Source organism: Panulirus ornatus, chromosome 50 (assembly GCF_036320965.1).
Source record: "Panulirus ornatus isolate Po-2019 chromosome 50, ASM3632096v1, whole genome shotgun sequence".
Taxonomy (NCBI): Eukaryota; Metazoa; Arthropoda; class Malacostraca; order Decapoda; family Palinuridae; genus Panulirus; species Panulirus ornatus.
Window position 1 is genome coordinate 13,099,973 of NC_092273.1, and position 18,679 is coordinate 13,118,651.

At 45.3% G+C, this 18,679-nt stretch overlaps 2 protein-coding genes across 2 annotated transcripts in view; both read left to right on the plus strand.

Moving 5' to 3' along the window:
* LOC139764603 (uncharacterized) overlaps positions 1-1,044 on the plus strand; it is a 41,227-nt gene extending 40,183 nt beyond the window's left edge. Inside the window, 1 exon segment of the mRNA XM_071691446.1 lies at positions 115-1,044. Within this exon segment, the coding sequence (XP_071547547.1) occupies positions 115-268 (154 nt within the window). The 3' untranslated portion in view covers positions 269-1,044.
* A 1,017-nt stretch (positions 1,045-2,061) lies between these two features.
* The window catches only part of LOC139764606 (G-protein coupled receptor dmsr-1-like), a 186,958-nt gene continuing 170,340 nt past the window's right edge, over positions 2,062-18,679 (plus strand). The window contains exon 1 of the mRNA XM_071691450.1: positions 2,062-2,397. The gene's annotated coding sequence lies outside the window, so the exon portion shown is untranslated. The remainder of the gene's footprint in view (positions 2,398-18,679) is intronic.

Sequence of the window (18,679 nt, forward strand, 5' to 3'; positions counted from 1 at the left end):
GGTTCCTCCTTCATGGCATCAAATCCCTTTCTTGATATAACCCCTTCCTCACTTACAGTCGAAGGAAGTTAGTCTGACGACGGCTAATGCCTTGTGTCTCGGGTCCTTCGGCAGGGAGGTGCGTCCTTGGGAGAAGGTGTTGCTGTACGTAGTCATCGTCCTGGGTGTGGCTGGGGGCGCTGCTTCCTCTTGGAGCGCCATGAGAGCCATCCTCTCTCCGAATTCCTTCAGCTCCACCTGCTTCTCCAGCTCCACCTTCTTCGCCTAGACGAACGAGTGTCCCAACGCGATATGTCCTCCTCTTCTCTTCGGAAATGTGTAGCCATTAAGCCAACGGAGAGGAGAACCTAAAGGGGTCTCCATTCTCCTGACACACGTATACCTCAGGTTCGACGTCTTCCCCAGCAGCGGGAGCGTTAGGCCAACGCCAAAGGAACCACTCCCACGACCTCACTCACCACCAAAGGATAGACTTATGTAAAGAAGGTCTTGAGATTATTTTTCTGGATTGTTAATAATTACCATCTGATGCCATGAAGTAAATGTGTAAGGTACACTGACCTGAGTATATATTACTTACATATGTATAAATTCATGTATGTATTGAAACCTAAACTACCTGGTATAAAAGTGTAAATAACGAATGATGAAGAGCCTATTTGAGTATTCTTTAGCTTCGAAATTATGGTTCGAACTCTTGTAACTTATGTAGGCAGGTCAACATCCACAAGCTCACGCTATAAGACTAGCAATTGCTGTCTGTTGCAAAGATGGGTATGTTTAAAGGTATAATAGTCTCTCTGGTGTTGTATGGGCGTGAGACTTTAGCCCAATGGGCAAAAGAAAGGGAAAAAAAAGGTGAATGTTGTGGAGATGAAATGCTTGAAGGCGGTTCAGGGTGTTTATGTGAGCTGATGAGGTAAGGAATGACATTATAAGAGGGAGGTGTGATAGTGAGATGAGTATGATCGAGAGACCTATCCACGGTATCCTGAAATGGTTTGGATATATGGAGAGGATGAGTGAAGAAAGATTGACTAAGAGGATCTACAGGACTGATGTGGAGGAAGAAATTGAGAATGGCATGGATGGATGGAGTAAATGAGAAGTTGAAGTATCAGAGCTTTTACATTTAGGAGGACGAGTGGCGTGTATATGATGGAATGGATGGGAGCGGTGGTATACGGGGAGCGATGTGCTACCAATGCCCTGAAGCATGACATATGAAATAGCCAGATGGATGGTTGGTGAGCTCTGGTCTCTTCGCATTACAGGTACATAACAATTATTATTATTATTATTATTATTATTATTATTATCATTATTATTATCATTATTGTTACTATTATCATCATCGTTATTATCATTATTGTTATTATTATTATTATTATTATTATTATTATTATTATTATTATTATTATCATCATTATTATTATTATTATTATCACTTTTTTATTATTATTATTATTATTATCATTATTATTATTATTATTATTATTATCATCATTATTATCATTATTAACGCAAAGGTACAGTAGGTGAATTTTGCTCACGTTTTGAATGTTGTGGACTGAGCAACCCTGACCACCCTCCGGATGGCCAAGGTCGTCTAAGCTCGTCTCCACAATACAGTTCCTCGGTTCTGTAATGAAATTTGTATTCAATTATAATTACTGTATTCAATGTTGAAATAAAATAGTCTCCCCAAGAAATGCCTTTCTTGCTCTTATATATTCGCTTTAGTTGACTTTAGGTCTATATAATCGTAAAAATATATCAGTTATTCATATCATTTCTTCGTATATATCTATATCATTAAATCTACTAGATAACCGTACGATATAGCATATGCAGAATGTACGACTATAATGTATAGCGACACTATCGCGGTAGATCTTAAAAATGAGATAGTCTACCATTGAACTTTTAGAGACGTTTTCTTATAATCATTGTAGTATGTCAATCACCCGCCAGGTGGCAGGTCGTCCCCTCCTCCAGGATCTCTCACATACGTTCACGTTGAAAATAGTGAGAGTGGAAGGGTCTTACCTACATTCTCCTTCTGTTGACACCAACTGCAACTCTTCCTCGTACTTGTTGGACGAGTTAGAACGTAGTTACGTTGTGGAGTGACCAGTGTGCTGTGATTTACTCTCTCGAGTGGCATTTATAGACTATAGACAGTGGCAAAGTACGATTGAAAGCGGTATTGCTATAGAAAATGATAATGCCACAGTAAATGGGAGACTGACTATGAAAACAACACTGTAAATTGATCAAATGACAGAAATGTAAATGGAAAGGATGTTTACATTACATGACGATGTAGTTTGTCTTGTAAAGTGAGCTGATGATGATATACAACTTATACCCAGTGATTCAAACAAGGCAATTAAGGTAAGTGTGTTTGTAAATAAGCCGTAATAGGTGTCTTAATGTTGTTAGAGTGTTAGAATGTTGTTAGATTGTTAGATATATGATTTTCACACATTTATAACGTATTCTTTTTCCTTTGATTTAGAATAGTTTTCATAATTGTATTTATGTATTAGGTTTATGTAAATGACGTATTTCAAATGCTCTTCATATTGACCCAATTACTTATTATCAATTACTTATTATCATTATTATTATTATCATCATCATTATTATCTATTTGTGCTTATGACCAAGGGTAGATACCATTCAAGATATCGGCTGATGTTAAAAGTGGGAATGTGTAGTTCGTTTGAACTGGTCGTTAGACGTGAATGTAATCATTTGAGTCTACGTGTGTCCTCGTCTGATATATGGAGAACCTAAATTGAATATATTAGAATTGGCTAACGAAAGGGGGGAGAAATATGTAAGACAATATTGTTACAATTGCTTGTGTATTTGATAATAAGAAGTTTCAATGGTATTTTTTGTGTAAAGAAGTTACAGTTGATAACTGAATTTATGTTCTTAATGCTCTATAGATAGCTTTTTTTATAATTGTTAGTATAGGAGAATATCTTTTTAATCATCACTCGATATATTGTTATCTTTATCATTATTAATCGTGGTATTGTTATCTTTATCATTAGTCGATGTATTGTTATCTTTATCATCATTACTCGATGTATTGTTATCTTTATCATTATTAATCGTGGTATTGTTATCTTTATCATTGATAATCGTGGTATTGTTATCTTTATCATTGATAATCGTGGTATTGTTATCTTTATCATTGATAATCGTGGTATTGTTATCTTTATCATTATTAATCGCGGTAGTGTTATCTTGATTAGCATCTTAATGTTATCTTATCTTTCTTGACGACACATGGCAACTCCGAGGGATTTCCTCTAATGTACAATTGTGGATAAAAAAAAGATAATCATCTCCTCCTCCCCAGCGCATTTCCTCGCTGCTTTGATATGAGGAACGTTAGTGAAGTGGAGGAAAAACCTAGCGAACTGTGAGCGCTATATGGGGAGCGTTCATGATTAGCCAACCGGACTAGAGCGTCGCCTTTCAAGTGAGCCATCGGGAAATTACTGATGACCTCCCGAAGTGGCTGATTAGCCTCGAGGGAGAGGGGAGGGGGGGGTTCTAGATGGGTGGTTGAAGATCGTCCTAAGCGAGCGAAGGGGAAGTATTAATGTATGGGGGGGTGACTGTAGTGGGGTGTGGTGGGGTGTGTGAATGATGTATTCAGAAAGAGTAACTAGTCAGTTATTTGCATATTGACCTTCAAAAAGTGTTTAATGTAACGGGTCATTGAAAGAAAATAGATCATATTCCATTGAGTCTGTGATTGTATCTCGTGCCTTAATGGTTGTTAACTTGCTGGCTCTTAAGAGCTCTATAACTTAGAGTCATGGGCTCAATTATCTTTATGAATTATGTCGTGTCTTCCAGTTATTGGTGATGGGTCGCGTTTCAACTATGAACGAGATGAGGGAGACGTGGAGGAAGTTATCTGGTGGGGGCGTGAGAGTTGACCAGACCTCACCAGGTCAGGTCAAATGGGAGGAGAAAGGGGTGAAGAAGTGTGTGTGTGTGTGTGTGTGTGTGTGTGTGTATGTGCACATCCGCTTGACCTGACCCTAGAAGCGGAGGCTTGGGCCAATCGGAACATGGCTTGCGGTAGAGGGAGGGAGGGAGTGAGTGAGTTGGAGTGAGTGGGAGTGTGCCTCTTTGGATGCTCATTCCCTCACTCAGCAAAGAGTTTCGTGAAGGGAGGGAGAAATACAGGTGGCATCTGCCTCATCTTAGGAGAGTGTAGGGGAGGCGGAGGTTTGTGTGGATATATGACCTTACATGAACCTCGGAGAAGGGGAGGGGAGGTGGCAGGAACCTCACCTTAGTTAGGGGTGTGTAGGTGAGGGTGTACCACCATCACCACCACAATAACACCACACCATCACCACCACAATAACTAAAACCAGTGTGTGTGTGTACGTGTGTGTGTATGTACGTGTCTGTGTGTGTGTGTGTGTGTGTGTGTGTGTGTGTGTATGTATGTGTGTGCGTATGTATGTTTGTGTGTGTGTACGTATGTATGTTTGTGTGTGTGTGTATGTATGTTTCTGTGTGTGTGTGTGTGTATGTTTGTGAGTATGTATGTTTCTGTGTGTGTGTGTGTGTGCATGTATGTTGCTGTATGTGTGTATGTATGTGTGTGTGTGTGTGTATGTATGTGTGTTTCTGTATGTGTGTATGTATGTGTGTGTGTGTGTGTATGTATGTGTGTGCGTGTGTGTGTGTGTGTGTGTGTGTGTGTGTGTGTGTGTGTGTGTGTGTGAGTGTGTAATCCACTCCACTTCTAACCCTACCTCTCCACTCTCTTCATCCACTCACGCCCCCTTCATCTTTCACCTCAACTCACATTTTTCATCATTAGGTCCTCACTCCCATCCTCACCTATCCTTCATCCCATTATCTTCCACTAGGAAAAAAAATTATCCACCCATCCACCCCTCTCTATCCACCCAGCGTCAATACCACTATCCACTTCCACTATTCCCTCCACATACCTATCCTCTTCATCTCAGCCCCTCTCTATCCACCTGCCTCATTTTCTCCTATTCGTCAGTCTCTCATATCCTCCGCCTCTTTCCCCTCACACAAGGTCATCCACCTCACACACCTCTCTATCTATCTGTCCTCCCTCTGAGCCTCTTTCCCCTCACACAACGTCATCCACCTCCTCCCCCTCAGCCTCTATCCCCCCAACACAACGTCATCCACCTCCTCACCCTCAGCCTCTATCCCCCCAACACAACGTCATCCACCTCCTCCCCCTCAGCCTCTTTCCCCCAACACAACGTCATCCACCTCCTTCCCCTCAGCCTCTTTCCCCCTACACAACGTCATCCACCTCCTCAGCCTTTCCCCCTACGCAACGTCATCCACCTCCTCCCCCTCCGCCTCTTTCCCCCAACACAACGTCATCCACCTCCTCCCCCTCAGCCTCTTTCCCCCTACACAACGTCATCCAACTCCTCCTCTTTCCCCCCCACACAACGTCATCCACCTCACACACCTCTCTATCTATCGCCCCTCCCCTCTTCCCCCCTCCCCCCTCCCCCCCATCCTGATCAGTATTTCAATACCCGGATACAATACAGCGGCAAGGGGATTGGGCGGGATTCGATCGCGGGAAATCCAATAACCTGTGTAGATATGCCACATCCACACATGCCGCGGGTGGGAGGCGTGTGGCGTGTCGGGGCGCGAAATGGAGTGAGTCTCTCTCTCTCTCTCTCTCTCTCTCTCTCTCTCTCTCTCTCTCTCTCTCTCTCTCTCTCTCTCTCCAGTGTCATTCCTTCCCTCGTTTTACGCCTCCTTCTGCTATCTTAACGACCGTCATGGCAAACCACTTCATGAAACGAGGCAACAGCCACACAGCAGACGACGAGGCGCACTTAACGACGGAATTGCCCTACACACACACACACACACACACACACAACACTTTACGACCGGTGGACGTGGCCAGCTCCCTGAGCGCTGCAAGAGCCTCATATAAGAGTAATAGGCAGTTTTCTTGGTTATATTCTTGAATACATTCATTTCCATACCATTTCATTTTTTTTTTTCTTCTTGTATACGCAGGCAACAATACGACATGGTCGAGTTACGTAAAAAGAAAACCAGTTTCGCAATATCTCGACTGTTACGTAAGCCACCCCACCCCCCTTCCCTACCCCCTCCCCCCTCCTCTCCTTCCCCCTTACCCCTTCCCTCCTCCACCCCTCCCTCCTCCACCCCTCCCTCCAACACCCCTCCATCCACCACACCCCCCCTACACCCCTCCTCCTCCACCACCCTCCCCTACCCAAACCCTCCCCAGCCCAATCCCCTCAGCTGATCCGTGGGAGATCCTGAACTCCTTCCCCTCCCTCTCCCTTCCCCTCCCTCTCCCTTCCCTTCCCCTTCCCTCCCCTCCCTTCCCCTCCCATCCCCTCCTTTCCCCTTCCCTCCTCTCCCTTCCCTCCCTTCCCCTCCCCTCCCTACCCCTCCCCTCCCTAGACCTACCCTCTACTCTCCCCCCCCACCCGACCCCCACCCTCACCCCCCAACAACAACAACACATCCCAAGGAAGACCTGACGCTCCCTTTACGCATCTCGGCGTATTCATCAACACACACACACACACACACACACACACACACACACACACACTTGCGGGAGGTATTTTCCCTATAAAATCCAAACACACACACACACACACACAGACACACTTCCGGGAGGTATTTTCCCTATAAAATCCAACCTCCTCCTTCGAGTTGGTTTTTCGCCTCTCATTCTGTTCAGGAATTTCATTCCCTCACGCTGGGCTGCTGGCGGAACGAGGAATTTGAGTTAGGGGTAACTTTTCCGTGTGTGTGTGTGTGTGTGTGTGTGTGTGTGTGTGTGTGCACCTTCAGCTCAGCTAGTATATGTGTTTGTTTCGTCTCATCGCTCCACGTAAACTATTCGCCATTTCCCGCGTTAGCGAGGTAACGTTAAGGACAGAGGACTGGGCCTCTGAGGGAATATCCTCACCTGGCCCCCTTCTCTGTTCCTTCTTTTGGAAAATTAAAAAAAAAAAAAACGAGAGGGGAGGATTTCCAGACCCCACGCTCCCTCCCCTTTTAGTCGCCTTCTACGACACGCAGGGAATACGTGGGAAGTATTCTTTCTCCCACTATCCCCAGGGATAATATATATATATATTCGTCAGTACTCCCCCCTTTGCAACTCCTGACGAAGGTGTCGGGTCTTGTAGCCGGCTGGAGGACCTCTTAAGACACCACTGGGCAGGAAACTACTGAAGCCACGTCTATAGACCTTCACCTCGGTATTAACACGCGTTTACAGAGCAGCCGAGTTCGAGTTGAACGAACCCGATACGAAACTAAGGTATGAATCTTGAACTAACCCAATACGAAACTAAGAGTATAGATTTTATTAATAAGTAGGAAGAGATTGTAAGATTATTCTCATATACAGGAAATAAGGTTAACTTTCAAATTACTTTTAAGATAGTATCTTGCAAATTACATTTGTTTAATAGATTAAGATAATATTTACTCTGCAGTCATAGACTTTAAGAACGACGCTTCGAAACCTTAAATGAGACACCGCTCAAGAAACACGTTATCATTATTCTTCGGGCATTTTACCTTGATAGCATAATGCATTTTTCCTCTCTCGTAACTGGAACTGAACTAGACTTTGTGTCTTCTTGTGTTTTAAGTGTTTTAAGAACGGTTCATCGTCACTGATTCAATGATTCAAGCGTCTCGGTTCGAGAGGCACGAAGGGCGTCATACTTTGCTGACACTATATATATAGAGTTATCTATACTCAACTGAGGATCGGATTTGGTCGTTGGTAATTCACTTCAGTGCACGAAAAAGGATTGAATCATATAGGTTATTGTATCATATAATCGGTGGTAGGGTTATGTTACCAGGTCGGCTTAAGTATGCTTTTTAAAGGGGGATAGATCAAAGACGTCCTTCCAAATCAGTTTAAGTAAAGAACAAGGACTTAAATTACGTGTACGAGCTCGTTTATATCCGGGTTATCTCTTACCCTGCTACAACCGTCTTGTTAACAGAGAAAAAGCGTAGAAAATACCTTAATTCCACAAATACCAAATTGATATTATTCTGTATTCCATCAGTTCCTGGTTCACTGTGAGGTATTTTCAGTTCATTTAACAGACGAAGGAGACTTGTATTCATCAATATTACAGATGGTTATCATAGATGGTTATTATAGATGTTTAGACCCTCCCAACCTAAGGTCTTATGAATATATATATGGATTCAAACACCAATACAAGACACGATGGTACATCATCCATCGCCTAGATCTTAAATACAAGGGATTTGAAAGTCCAAAACTTACAAAATCTATTGATTTGGCCAAGAGACGATCCTATATTAGGGAGACGTTGTTGACTTTGCCACAAACACGATTAGCTAAACTGGGATAACAACATTGGAACTTGGTGTTTCGTGTGTTCCAGACACGGAAGGTTATTAAACAACACTTATGTGTGTGTTATGAATCCTCCCTAAATGGGGAGATAACTGGGGTGGGTTATTGACAGAGGACCCGTGAGTAGGCTGAGTGTCCTGGGGATGTAAGAGGAGCCTTCAGGAGGCTGGGTGTCCTGGGGTGTAAGAGAAGCCTTCAGGAGGCTAGGTGTCCTAGGGTGTAAGAGGAGCCTTCAGGAGGCTGGGTGTCCTTGGGTGTAAGAGGAGCCTTCAGGAGGCTGGGTGTCCTGGGGTGTAAGAGAAGCCTTCAGGAGGCTGGGTGTCCTGGGGTGTAAGAGAAGCCTTCAGGAGGCTGGGTGTCCTAGGGTGTAAGGGGAGCCTTCAAGAGGCTAGGTGTCCTAGGGTGTAAGAGGAGCCTTCAGGAGGCTGGGTGTCCTGGGGTGTAAGAGGAGCCTTCAGGAGGCTGGGTGTCCTTGGTGTAAGAGGAGCCTTCAGGAGGCTGGGTGCCCTTGGTGTAAGATGGGCCTTCAGGAGGCTGGGTGTCCTGGGTGTAAGGGGAGCCTTCAGGAGGCTGGATGTCCTGGGGTGTAAGAGAAGCCTTCAGGAGGCTGGGTGTCCTGGGGTGTAAGAGGAGCCTTCAGGAGGCTGGGTGTCCTGGGGATGTAAGATGGGCCTTCAGGAGGCTGGGTGTCCTAGGATTGTAGCCCCAAAAGTCTTACTTCAGTGCTTTAATTTGTTCACAGGTTAAGGGGCCATTATTCTTAGAGGACGACCCTCAGTTACTGCAGTTTGAATGTCTCCATGTCATGAAAAAAAAAACATTCTCTCTCTCTCTCTCTCTCTCTCTCTCTCTCTCTCTCTCTCTCTCTCTCTCTCTCTCTCTCTCTTGTCCTCCACGTCCCTCATTCCTCCCTCTGTTATTTCACTGTGGTCTTCAATTTCACTCCCTTCTCCCTTGCTTTGCCTCCATTAATACCATCATCGCCCTTCTCCTCTCCAATAGATTGGCATCTCGAGGCGAAATGACATTATACAACACTGCCATTGCGAGTTGAGAAAGGGGGTAAAGGCTGATGGTATTATCACAAGAGAGGTGAGCTAATGACGAGGATATAAACATAACGCATTAAGATCATGATCATGTGAGATGAAGCATGTTCTTGCCTGTGGTCATTTTGGTTCGGTTCCTCTTGACCACTAAGGTCATTAAAGCCGTCATTGTTAAGTTATAACCACCGATTCCAAAAATCCTTTTCATTATCTTAACATGTTTAAGATATCTCTTTAAGACCGAACGCGTCCTCGCTGTGTGTATGGTCCTTGTGATTGATCAAAGAGGACTTGAAGGAAGCTAAGTGTTTATAGCTACAGCTTATAAGCTAAGTGCACAAGGCAGCGGTTGTAACTACGGGAGTTGAAATAGGCCAAGAGGGTGGATGACTAGGGGCCGAGATCCTAGATGCAACCAGAGAGTATATACCATGAGAAGTCACTCACAAGGGTAAATATTGGCATGCGCAACCATGCTGCGCGGGAAATGGCTAACAAGTATGAATACACAGATCAACAAATGACATTACAGTTCAGATTTGATACCAAGTTCTCTCGACGTCGCGAGATTGTGTATGTAAACACGATCTTGTGATAACAAGAATGAGGCCACCTGGCGATACGCTCCGGCAGGCCTTACCGAGCTAGCGAGAGCACAAAAGAGGTCAAGTGAGAGGTCAAACTGGGTGGAAGAGGAGGATAGAGAAGGAGGCAACAGTTATGAAGCAAGAGAGGGAGGGAGGGAAGGGAGGGAGACTGGATGGAGGCGCTGTGAAGGGAAGCGGGAGTTTTAAAGTTTGGAGAAAGTGGCTGGTGCAGCGAAGGAAAGGGAAAACTTAGAATTATGAATCAAGGGAGAATTTCACCAACTTAATATATACTCAATATACCAACTTAATATATACTCCTCCTCTGATGACGAAGGTTTCTTCCTATATGATATAATGACGAAATGAACCATAATAGAAGACATTACTGTCTAACTTTATAGCACTGGACTTTACAGTCAAAGAGTCCCATGAACACAGACGAATTAGGTGTATCATTACCCACCACCTCTTCTCTTGATCGGGGATTTAAGGCAACAGCAGGAATCCATTTTCTCAGAGAAAATGCTGCCTTAAAGTGTCGGCGAAAGAGGGAAAGGAGTAACCGTAACAATGCGTCTTTCATACAGCTCAACCTCTGACGTGTTTGTGTTTTCCTTGTGTCTGGTAGATGCGAGAAGACGCGCCCTGTGCCTGGAAGGAAAATGGTCGCTCGGGCCAGTCGGTACCGTTCGTTTCCACACCGTGTCTCTCGTCCCCCTTTTTTTTACGGGCCACCGAACGAGAGAGAGAGAGAGAGAGAGAGAGAGAGAGAGAGAGAGAGAGAGAGAGAGAGAGAGAGAGAGAGAGGTGAGGACCACCACCACTACCACCACCAGCCCTTAAAAACCCCCCTCCTCTCCCTTCCCCACACCTCTGACCCCCGCAGACGAGTTGATCGATGCGAAGACCCTCTGTCGTCTCATAAGTTAAACTCTTGACTGGCTTCAAACTGTCCGGCATCACATGGTGGTTCTCTCTCTCTCTCTCTCTCTCTCTCTCTCTCTCTCTATATATATATATATATATATATATATATATATATATATATATATATATATATATATATATATTGGAAAGGATCACAATTTTGCGCGTGATCAAGATATTCCTATGAGTCCACGGGGAAAATGAAACACGAAAAGTTCCCAAGTGCACTTTCGTGTAATAATCATATCATCAGGGGAGACACAAGAGAGAAATATAACAAGCAGTTGATATACATCGAAGAGACGAAGCTAGGACGCCATTTGGTAAACATGTGATTGTCGACAATCACATATATCAAAGAGACTCCGTCTCTGCACCGAGTCAGAACAAAAGACTGTGAAGAAATGTTTGAAAAAAAAAAAAAGATCAAGAATATATTATATCAAGTGAGCGTCTCGGGTAGATGGCTCTTTACCCGACAGCCTAAAAGCCTTCGCACCGAATGAGGTGGTTTATCTCGGTTTGGAATCCCAGGTCGTGGCGTACGTCAAGGAGGCTATCCTACGGTCGTGAAGACCATACATAAACATTAGAATACCGTACTTTCTCTTGGTTACTCACTGTTGCTGTGCCATGTGTTTATATATGGTACTGGTGTATTGGCCAAACGAGAGGATGACAATTGGTGGAAGACGACGAGAGAGATTCAGGCGTCACAGGAAGGAATATAGAAAGATAGATAGATACGTCTATACCTCGTCGTCGAGAAATGTAGATAGATACATCTATACCTCGTATAGAAAGATATATAGAAAATTATATAGATGTATCTATACCTCGTCGTTGAGAAATGTAGATAGATACATCTATACCTCGTCGTCGAGAAATGTAGTAGATACATCTATACCTCGTCGTTGAGAAATGTAGATAGATACATTTATACCTCGTCGTCGAGAAATGTAGATAGATACATCTATACCTCGTCGTCGAGAAATGTAGATAGATACATCTATACCTCGTCGTCGAGAAATGTAGATAGATACATCTATACCTCGTCGTCGAGAAATGTAGATAGATACGTCTATACCTTGTCGTCAATACGTTTAGGTACGTCTTTAAAGCGCATTGGATTCTCTCGTGACGTTCAGACTTTTATAAGACTTTTATAAGACTTTTATAAGGCGCTTCCAGTGATAACCTCCACCCTCTTGTTTGGGGTCTGTCCACGCGTGCAACGACCCATTGCCTCGTCGACCCATAGGCTGTAGTGGTCACTCGCTGGCAGAGTCTGTCATCCTGAAAACGCTCCGAGTGTTCCAGTAATGGACAGAGTAAAGGGATGATGATGGTGATGATGATGGTGAATGTGTGCTGATGAGAATATTAGGAGCAATAAGAAGGAACGGATGTATTTTTGGTGTGTGTGTGTGTGTGTGGTAACATGAGATGCTCAGTATAAGGGTGCTATATGTTGACGTAAGGGTGGAGAGAGAGAGAGAGAGAGAGAGAGAGAGAGAGAGAGAGAGAGAGAGAGTACATGAGATCGCTAGATAAGAGAAATCCTGATGGCCTATGATGAGATTATCTGCTGGGGGGAACGGAAGAGTGTTCTTAGCTCCGTATCTACAGACAGGTACGTGGAGACAGAGGAAGAGGTTCGTCTATTCCCCCAACACTCCCCCTGGGCAGATCAAGTGTCCGATGATTGCCATGAAGGAACGAGAGACGTTCAAGACTCGCAGAGACAAGAAAGAAAGCAGAAAAGAGAGAGACACGAGTGAAGGTAGTAGGAGAAGCAAAAATAAGAATAGCCTAAAGAAGTAAAGAAGAAAAAAGATGTATACAGTAGAAGGAGACGGATAAAAGGAGATGGGCTCTGAGGTAGCAAAGATGTAAGGGGTTTACCTCCAGCCATGGCCTCGATAACAACAAGGTCAGAGGATTTCCAAGATCCTGATTTGATTTTGAAAGTATTGCTCCCTTATTTGTCGCCCCCATTATCTCCTCATGTGCCAAGTTTCTCCCAACACTGAGCCATTTCCTTTGATCTTTCCAGGTGGTTTGATATTTTTTTCAGAGTTTTTCGTCCTTTCGCAAAAGTCTGTTCACGTCGCAAAGGTGTTCTCTTGTACTTCCCATCGCCTTTTAGGGAGGATTCGGTTCTCATCGGATCTCATTCCTTTATCTCACTCTGTCTCATTTTTTTTCTCTACACAGCTTTCAGTCGCTTTCTTATAGCTTCTTCTACCCCCCTTGAGCACGAAGGCCGACCCTTGAGCACGCAAGTACGACCCTTTGAGTACGAAGGTATAGTCCTTGAGCACGATGGCCTGGCCTTTCTCCTGATCCTGAAAGGGTCAAGTCAGAGGTCAGGTCATGATACATACAGGTCGTAATGTTATGTTCAAGGGCTGTGTCGTCGTGCTCAAGGGCTGTGTCGTCGTGCTCAAGGGCTGTGTCGTCGTGCTCAAGGGCTGTGTCGTTATGCTCAAGGGCTGTGTCGTTGTGCTCAAGGGCTGTGTCGTCGTGCTCAAGGGCTGTGTCGTCGTGCTCAAGGGCTGTGTTGTGCTCAAGGGTTGTGTCGTCGTGCTCAAGGACTGTGTCGTCGTGCTCAAGGGCCGTGTCGTCGTGCTCAAGGGCTGTGTCGTCGTGTTCAGGGTGTTGCACCGTCGTTCTCAAGGGGTCGAACCGTCTTGCGCAAAGACTGTATCATCGTACTATAAGGATGTGTTGTCGTGCTCAAGGGCTGTGCTGTCGTGCTCAAGGGCTATGTCGTCGTGCTCAAGGGCTGTATTAACGTGTTCAGGGTGTCGACCCGTCGTGCTCAAGGGATCGGACCGTCGTGCTTAAGGGATCGAACCGTCTTTATCTTAACATCTCTCACTTTATCTGCAGCATCTCCACCTCTATATTCCTCACACCTCCTCAGGTTCTGTAAGTCCTTGATTGTCTCGCATTTTCCTCCTCCGACCTTCTTTACTCTCTCTCTCTCTCTCTCTCTCTCTACGTCTCACGCCCTTGCTTCCTCATCCTCTATGCCACTGTGTACACACATCGAGTCTTATGATCTTGTATGACCACTAAATGTCTCTCTCTCAAACCGATTTTCCTTTAGCCTCAGTATCTCTTCCTTCTGGACCTCTTCTACCTGTACATCTCTCACGTTTCCTTCAGCTGCAAATCTCATCTTCTTCACCTCTCGTCTCTTGCCTTATCCGTCCTTCACACACACACACACACACACACACACACACACACACACACACACACACACACACAGACAGAACCCTGGAATATCTTGAAGTCCAGGTCGACGACTTTCCATTCAACCCCAACTGGTCAAAACTCTTGGCACTTGCAATTGCTGGAAAGCCTCAGTCTCTGGGTCTTCTTCGGCGGTCAAGGAGGAGACGTAGTGGTGGTGGGAGGAAGCCATACAGGAGAGGCATTGTCTTGCGGCGTCCACATCCTGGCTGAAACAGGGAAGAGGAGGAGGAGGAGGAGAGGAGGAGGAGGAAGAGGTTGATGAACTGGTGTTGGCAGAAAGCGCCTCTTTCGAGGGGTAGCGGCCGACGATCCTCACGGAACCCGGAGACGCGAGAGAGGAATGCCTTGAAGGAGCATTTTGGGACGACTATGATGGAGGTGGTACACATCGGGCGACTTTATGAGTCAAAGGAAGTCACGTCCACAGACTCTCTCTCTCTCTCTCTCTCTCTCTCTCTCTCTCTCTCTCTCTCTCTCTCTCTCTCTCTCTCTTTCGTGAGCGCCCTAAAGCTGCGATGCTCTTTTTTCCCTCCGCTCGAGAGATATCGGTTCGCGGAGGAACCAACCATCCCTGTCCACCAACCAGTGTGATCTGGCGCTTGGCGACCGCTTCAGCTAGCGACCTTGGACTCCAAAAAAAAAAAAAAAATGGGGCGGAGGAAGAGTACTTACGCTTTCCAGGGTTTTCCCGCAACTGAATTCAAGGCTCTGGCGTAACGCTCGACGCAGAACAAAAAAAGACACGTCGAACGTTTTGCGTAAGTCAGGCGTTGCGTCGTATGTTACGCGCGCGCGTGTGTGGGGGGGATAGGGAGGTTTGTATGTTTTGCGTAGGGCGCAAGCCCGCATCCCAACGTGTGGAGGGTTTTTTTTTCTTTCTCTTTTTTTTTGAGGCAAGACAGGAAAGGAGAGCTACCTGGGGCACATGAGTAGAAGGTGACAGCCAGTGAAGTGATGGCTGGTTCACTGCGTGTACGTGTACCGTCGCTGAAACCCTCTCCCAGTACCCAGGCAGGAGAGAGAGAGAGAGAGAGAGAGAGAGAGAGAGAGAGAGAGAGAGAGAGAGAGAGAGAGAGAGAGAGTAAAAGGGAATGTTATATCAATTTTTGGTGGCGTGCAGAACCAGCAGACGATCCTAAATCTGTCGTCAAATGTACGTGTTTGTGTTTTGTTTTTTCTTTTTTTCTTTTTTTTCTCTCTTTTACCTGAGGAGGGTTAGGAGGAGGAGGGGGGGGGGGGGGTGATGTTAGAAGTGTGCGAGTGGCGCAGTGGGTACGAAAATTGTCTATATTCGCCTTTGATGTCACTGGACACCGGGTTCGAGTCTTAGTTGGAGTATCACACACACACACACACACACACACACACACACACACGCCTGGAAGTTAGTCGTGTCTGGCAACACTTCCCAACTCTTAACCTAACCTAACCTAACCTAACTTAACCTAACCTAACCTAACTTTAACCTAACTTAACCTAACCTAACTTAACCTAACCTAACTTAACCTAACCTAACTTAACCTAACCTAACTTAACCTAACCTAACTTAACCTAACCTAACCTAACTTAACCTAACTTAACCTAACCTAACTTAACCTAACCTAACTTAACCTAACCTAACTTAACCTAACCTAACCTAACTTAACCTAACTTAACCTAACCTAACTTAACCTAACCTAACTTAACCTAACCTAACTTAACCTAACCTAACCTAACCTAACCTAACTTAACCTAACCTAACCTAACCTAACCTAACTTAACCTAACCTAACCTAACCTAACCTAACCTAACCTAACTTCACCTAACCTAACCTAACCTAACCTAACCTAACCTAACCTAACCTAACCTAACCTAACCTAACTTAACCTAACCTAACCTAACTTCACCTAACCTAACCTAACCTAACTTCACCTAACCTAACCTAACCTAACCTAACCTAACTTCACCTAACCTAACCTAACCTAACCTAACCCAACCTAACCTAACCTAACCTAACCTAACTTAACTTAACTTAACTTAACTTAACTTAACTTAACTTAACTTAACTTAACTTAACCTAACCTACTTACTTGTCGCTCTGCATGAGGCGTACCAGCTGACATTCGTGGTTGGTTGGTCAGGCTCAAGGCAGGCCTACCTAACCATCCAACCAACTACCACGGTTATGATGAAACACCATCGTCATCCACCACCACCACCACCCCAAAGACACCATCGTCATCCACCACCACCGGTTACGAAGGGACACCATCGTCATCCACCACCACCGGTTACGAAGGAGCACCCTCGTCATCCTCCACTGGTTACGAAGGACACCATCGTCATCCACCACCACCGGTTACGAAGGGACACCATCGTCATCCACCACCAGCCAAAGACACCATCGTCATCCACCACCACCGGTTACGAAGGAACACCATCGTCATCCACCACCACTGGTTACAAAGGGACACCATCGTCATCCACCACCACCGGTTACGAAGGAACACCATCGTCATCCACCACCACCACCCGAAGACACCATCGTCATCCACCACCACCGGTTACGAAGATACCTTCGTCATCCACCACCACCCAAAGACACCACCGTCATCCACCACCACCGGTTGCGAAGACACCTTCGTCATCCACCACCGGTTACGAAGACGCCATCGTCATCCACCACCAGCCAAAGACACCATCGTCATCCACCACCACCACCGGTTACGAAGATAAAAAGGAGACTTTCACACGATCATCACCCAGGCTCTACGTACACGGCATTGGGAATGTGTTTATTTTTTTCCAGCGTTCCACTCCGTTTTCCTCCCCCCGTCGATTTCACACATCAGATGTGAACCTCTGGGGAAGGAGGGGTGATATTTGCCCCCTGAACTGACAAAGCGTATGGCAAATGTGACTCTGGGGGGTTAAGGGGGAAAGAGGAAAGACGATATATTTCTTATGGTAGATGTAAGGGGATATGGGTGGAGGAGGTTGGTAACAGAGGCGTGATGCTATCTCTGAGTTTAATGCTCCTCTCGCGGAAATGTGTTTGGAACACTCTCTGTTTTACGAGAGTATGAGAAGGGATGGTGGTGATAATGATGGTCGGTGTGTGTGTGTGTGTGTGTGTGTGTGTGTATGTGTGTGTGTGTGTGTATACCCGTTCATCTAACGCCCGGGGATTTCTTCAGAATCCTTGAGACACCACCATGAGACTCAGCCACTGATACAAAGCCCTGAACTCAGCCACTGCTGTTGTCTGGCAGTTCAGCAACAACACCAACACATCTTCCTACTCCTCCTCCTCCTCCTCTTCCTCTCGGGGACACATTTGTCTAGATTAAGACGACTTGGTTCACAACCATTCATCTCCCTCCGCTCCCTCGCTGCTGAGGGTTTTAATAGGTCATAACCATAAATATTTTTACTCTTGAGATTTTTGTTTCTCTTCTGGAGTTGTTTCTATTTTTTCCCCCCTCGCCTTGTGGCCCAGCCTATAGGTGAGGTGATGGAGAATCTTGTGGCCCAGCTTGAGATGGTGGAGAAACTTCCGTGTTGTGTTGGCTAGGGCTTCATTGGAGATGTTGTCCTCTGATGTATGTTTTAAAAGGAAATCACACACACACACACACACACACACACACACCATATATATTCAGAGACACTGGATACTAAAGGCATCAGTGATATATGACGGGAAGAGAAAGGGGAATTTGTGTGGTTGTGGAGGGATTATACGACTGATACTACGCTGGCAAGTTTCAGATGTGAGGGATTTTGTTGTGTAGCCAGGAGTGGCTGAGCTGATGATACCTGTAAGTGCCTGGATTGGGGAATGGACCACTGTGTTCTATATCCAAGTCTACACTGTTGATTGTCAAGGCTTGTTCCAGGAGAGTTCATTTAGGTTTTAATTGCATTGTTTGTATCAGTGGGAGTGATTGGTGGAGGGCCAATTGTTCCCAAAGGAATTTTTGTGTATGTTATTCATGGGTTTCCTGTTATTAAGGGATGTGGTTAGTTTATGGTTAACTTTTGAGCAGTGTCTCGTGATTATAGACATTGGTATGTGGCCAGAGGAGAGTTCAGCATATGTTCTCCAGGTTATCACTATATAAAGTGCTGGTGTGCGCTGGCAAGATTGATCGCTGGAGCTGATAGACTAGGGAATCTGGTTGGTTGGTTGAGTAGGCTAAGAAGAGTGCTTTTATTTTTCACTAATAAGCAGTTCATCTCGGGGATCTTGTGGGTATGTGTGTGTGTGTGTGTGTGTAGAACCATGCAGGTGGAAGGGCATTGACATCTTCACATAGACTAGTGTTGGGTGTACTGATCAGGTTCTGCAGGTGGAGAATGTGCTCAGGAAAACAGGAGGGAAAGGGAGATGGGTGAGAGGA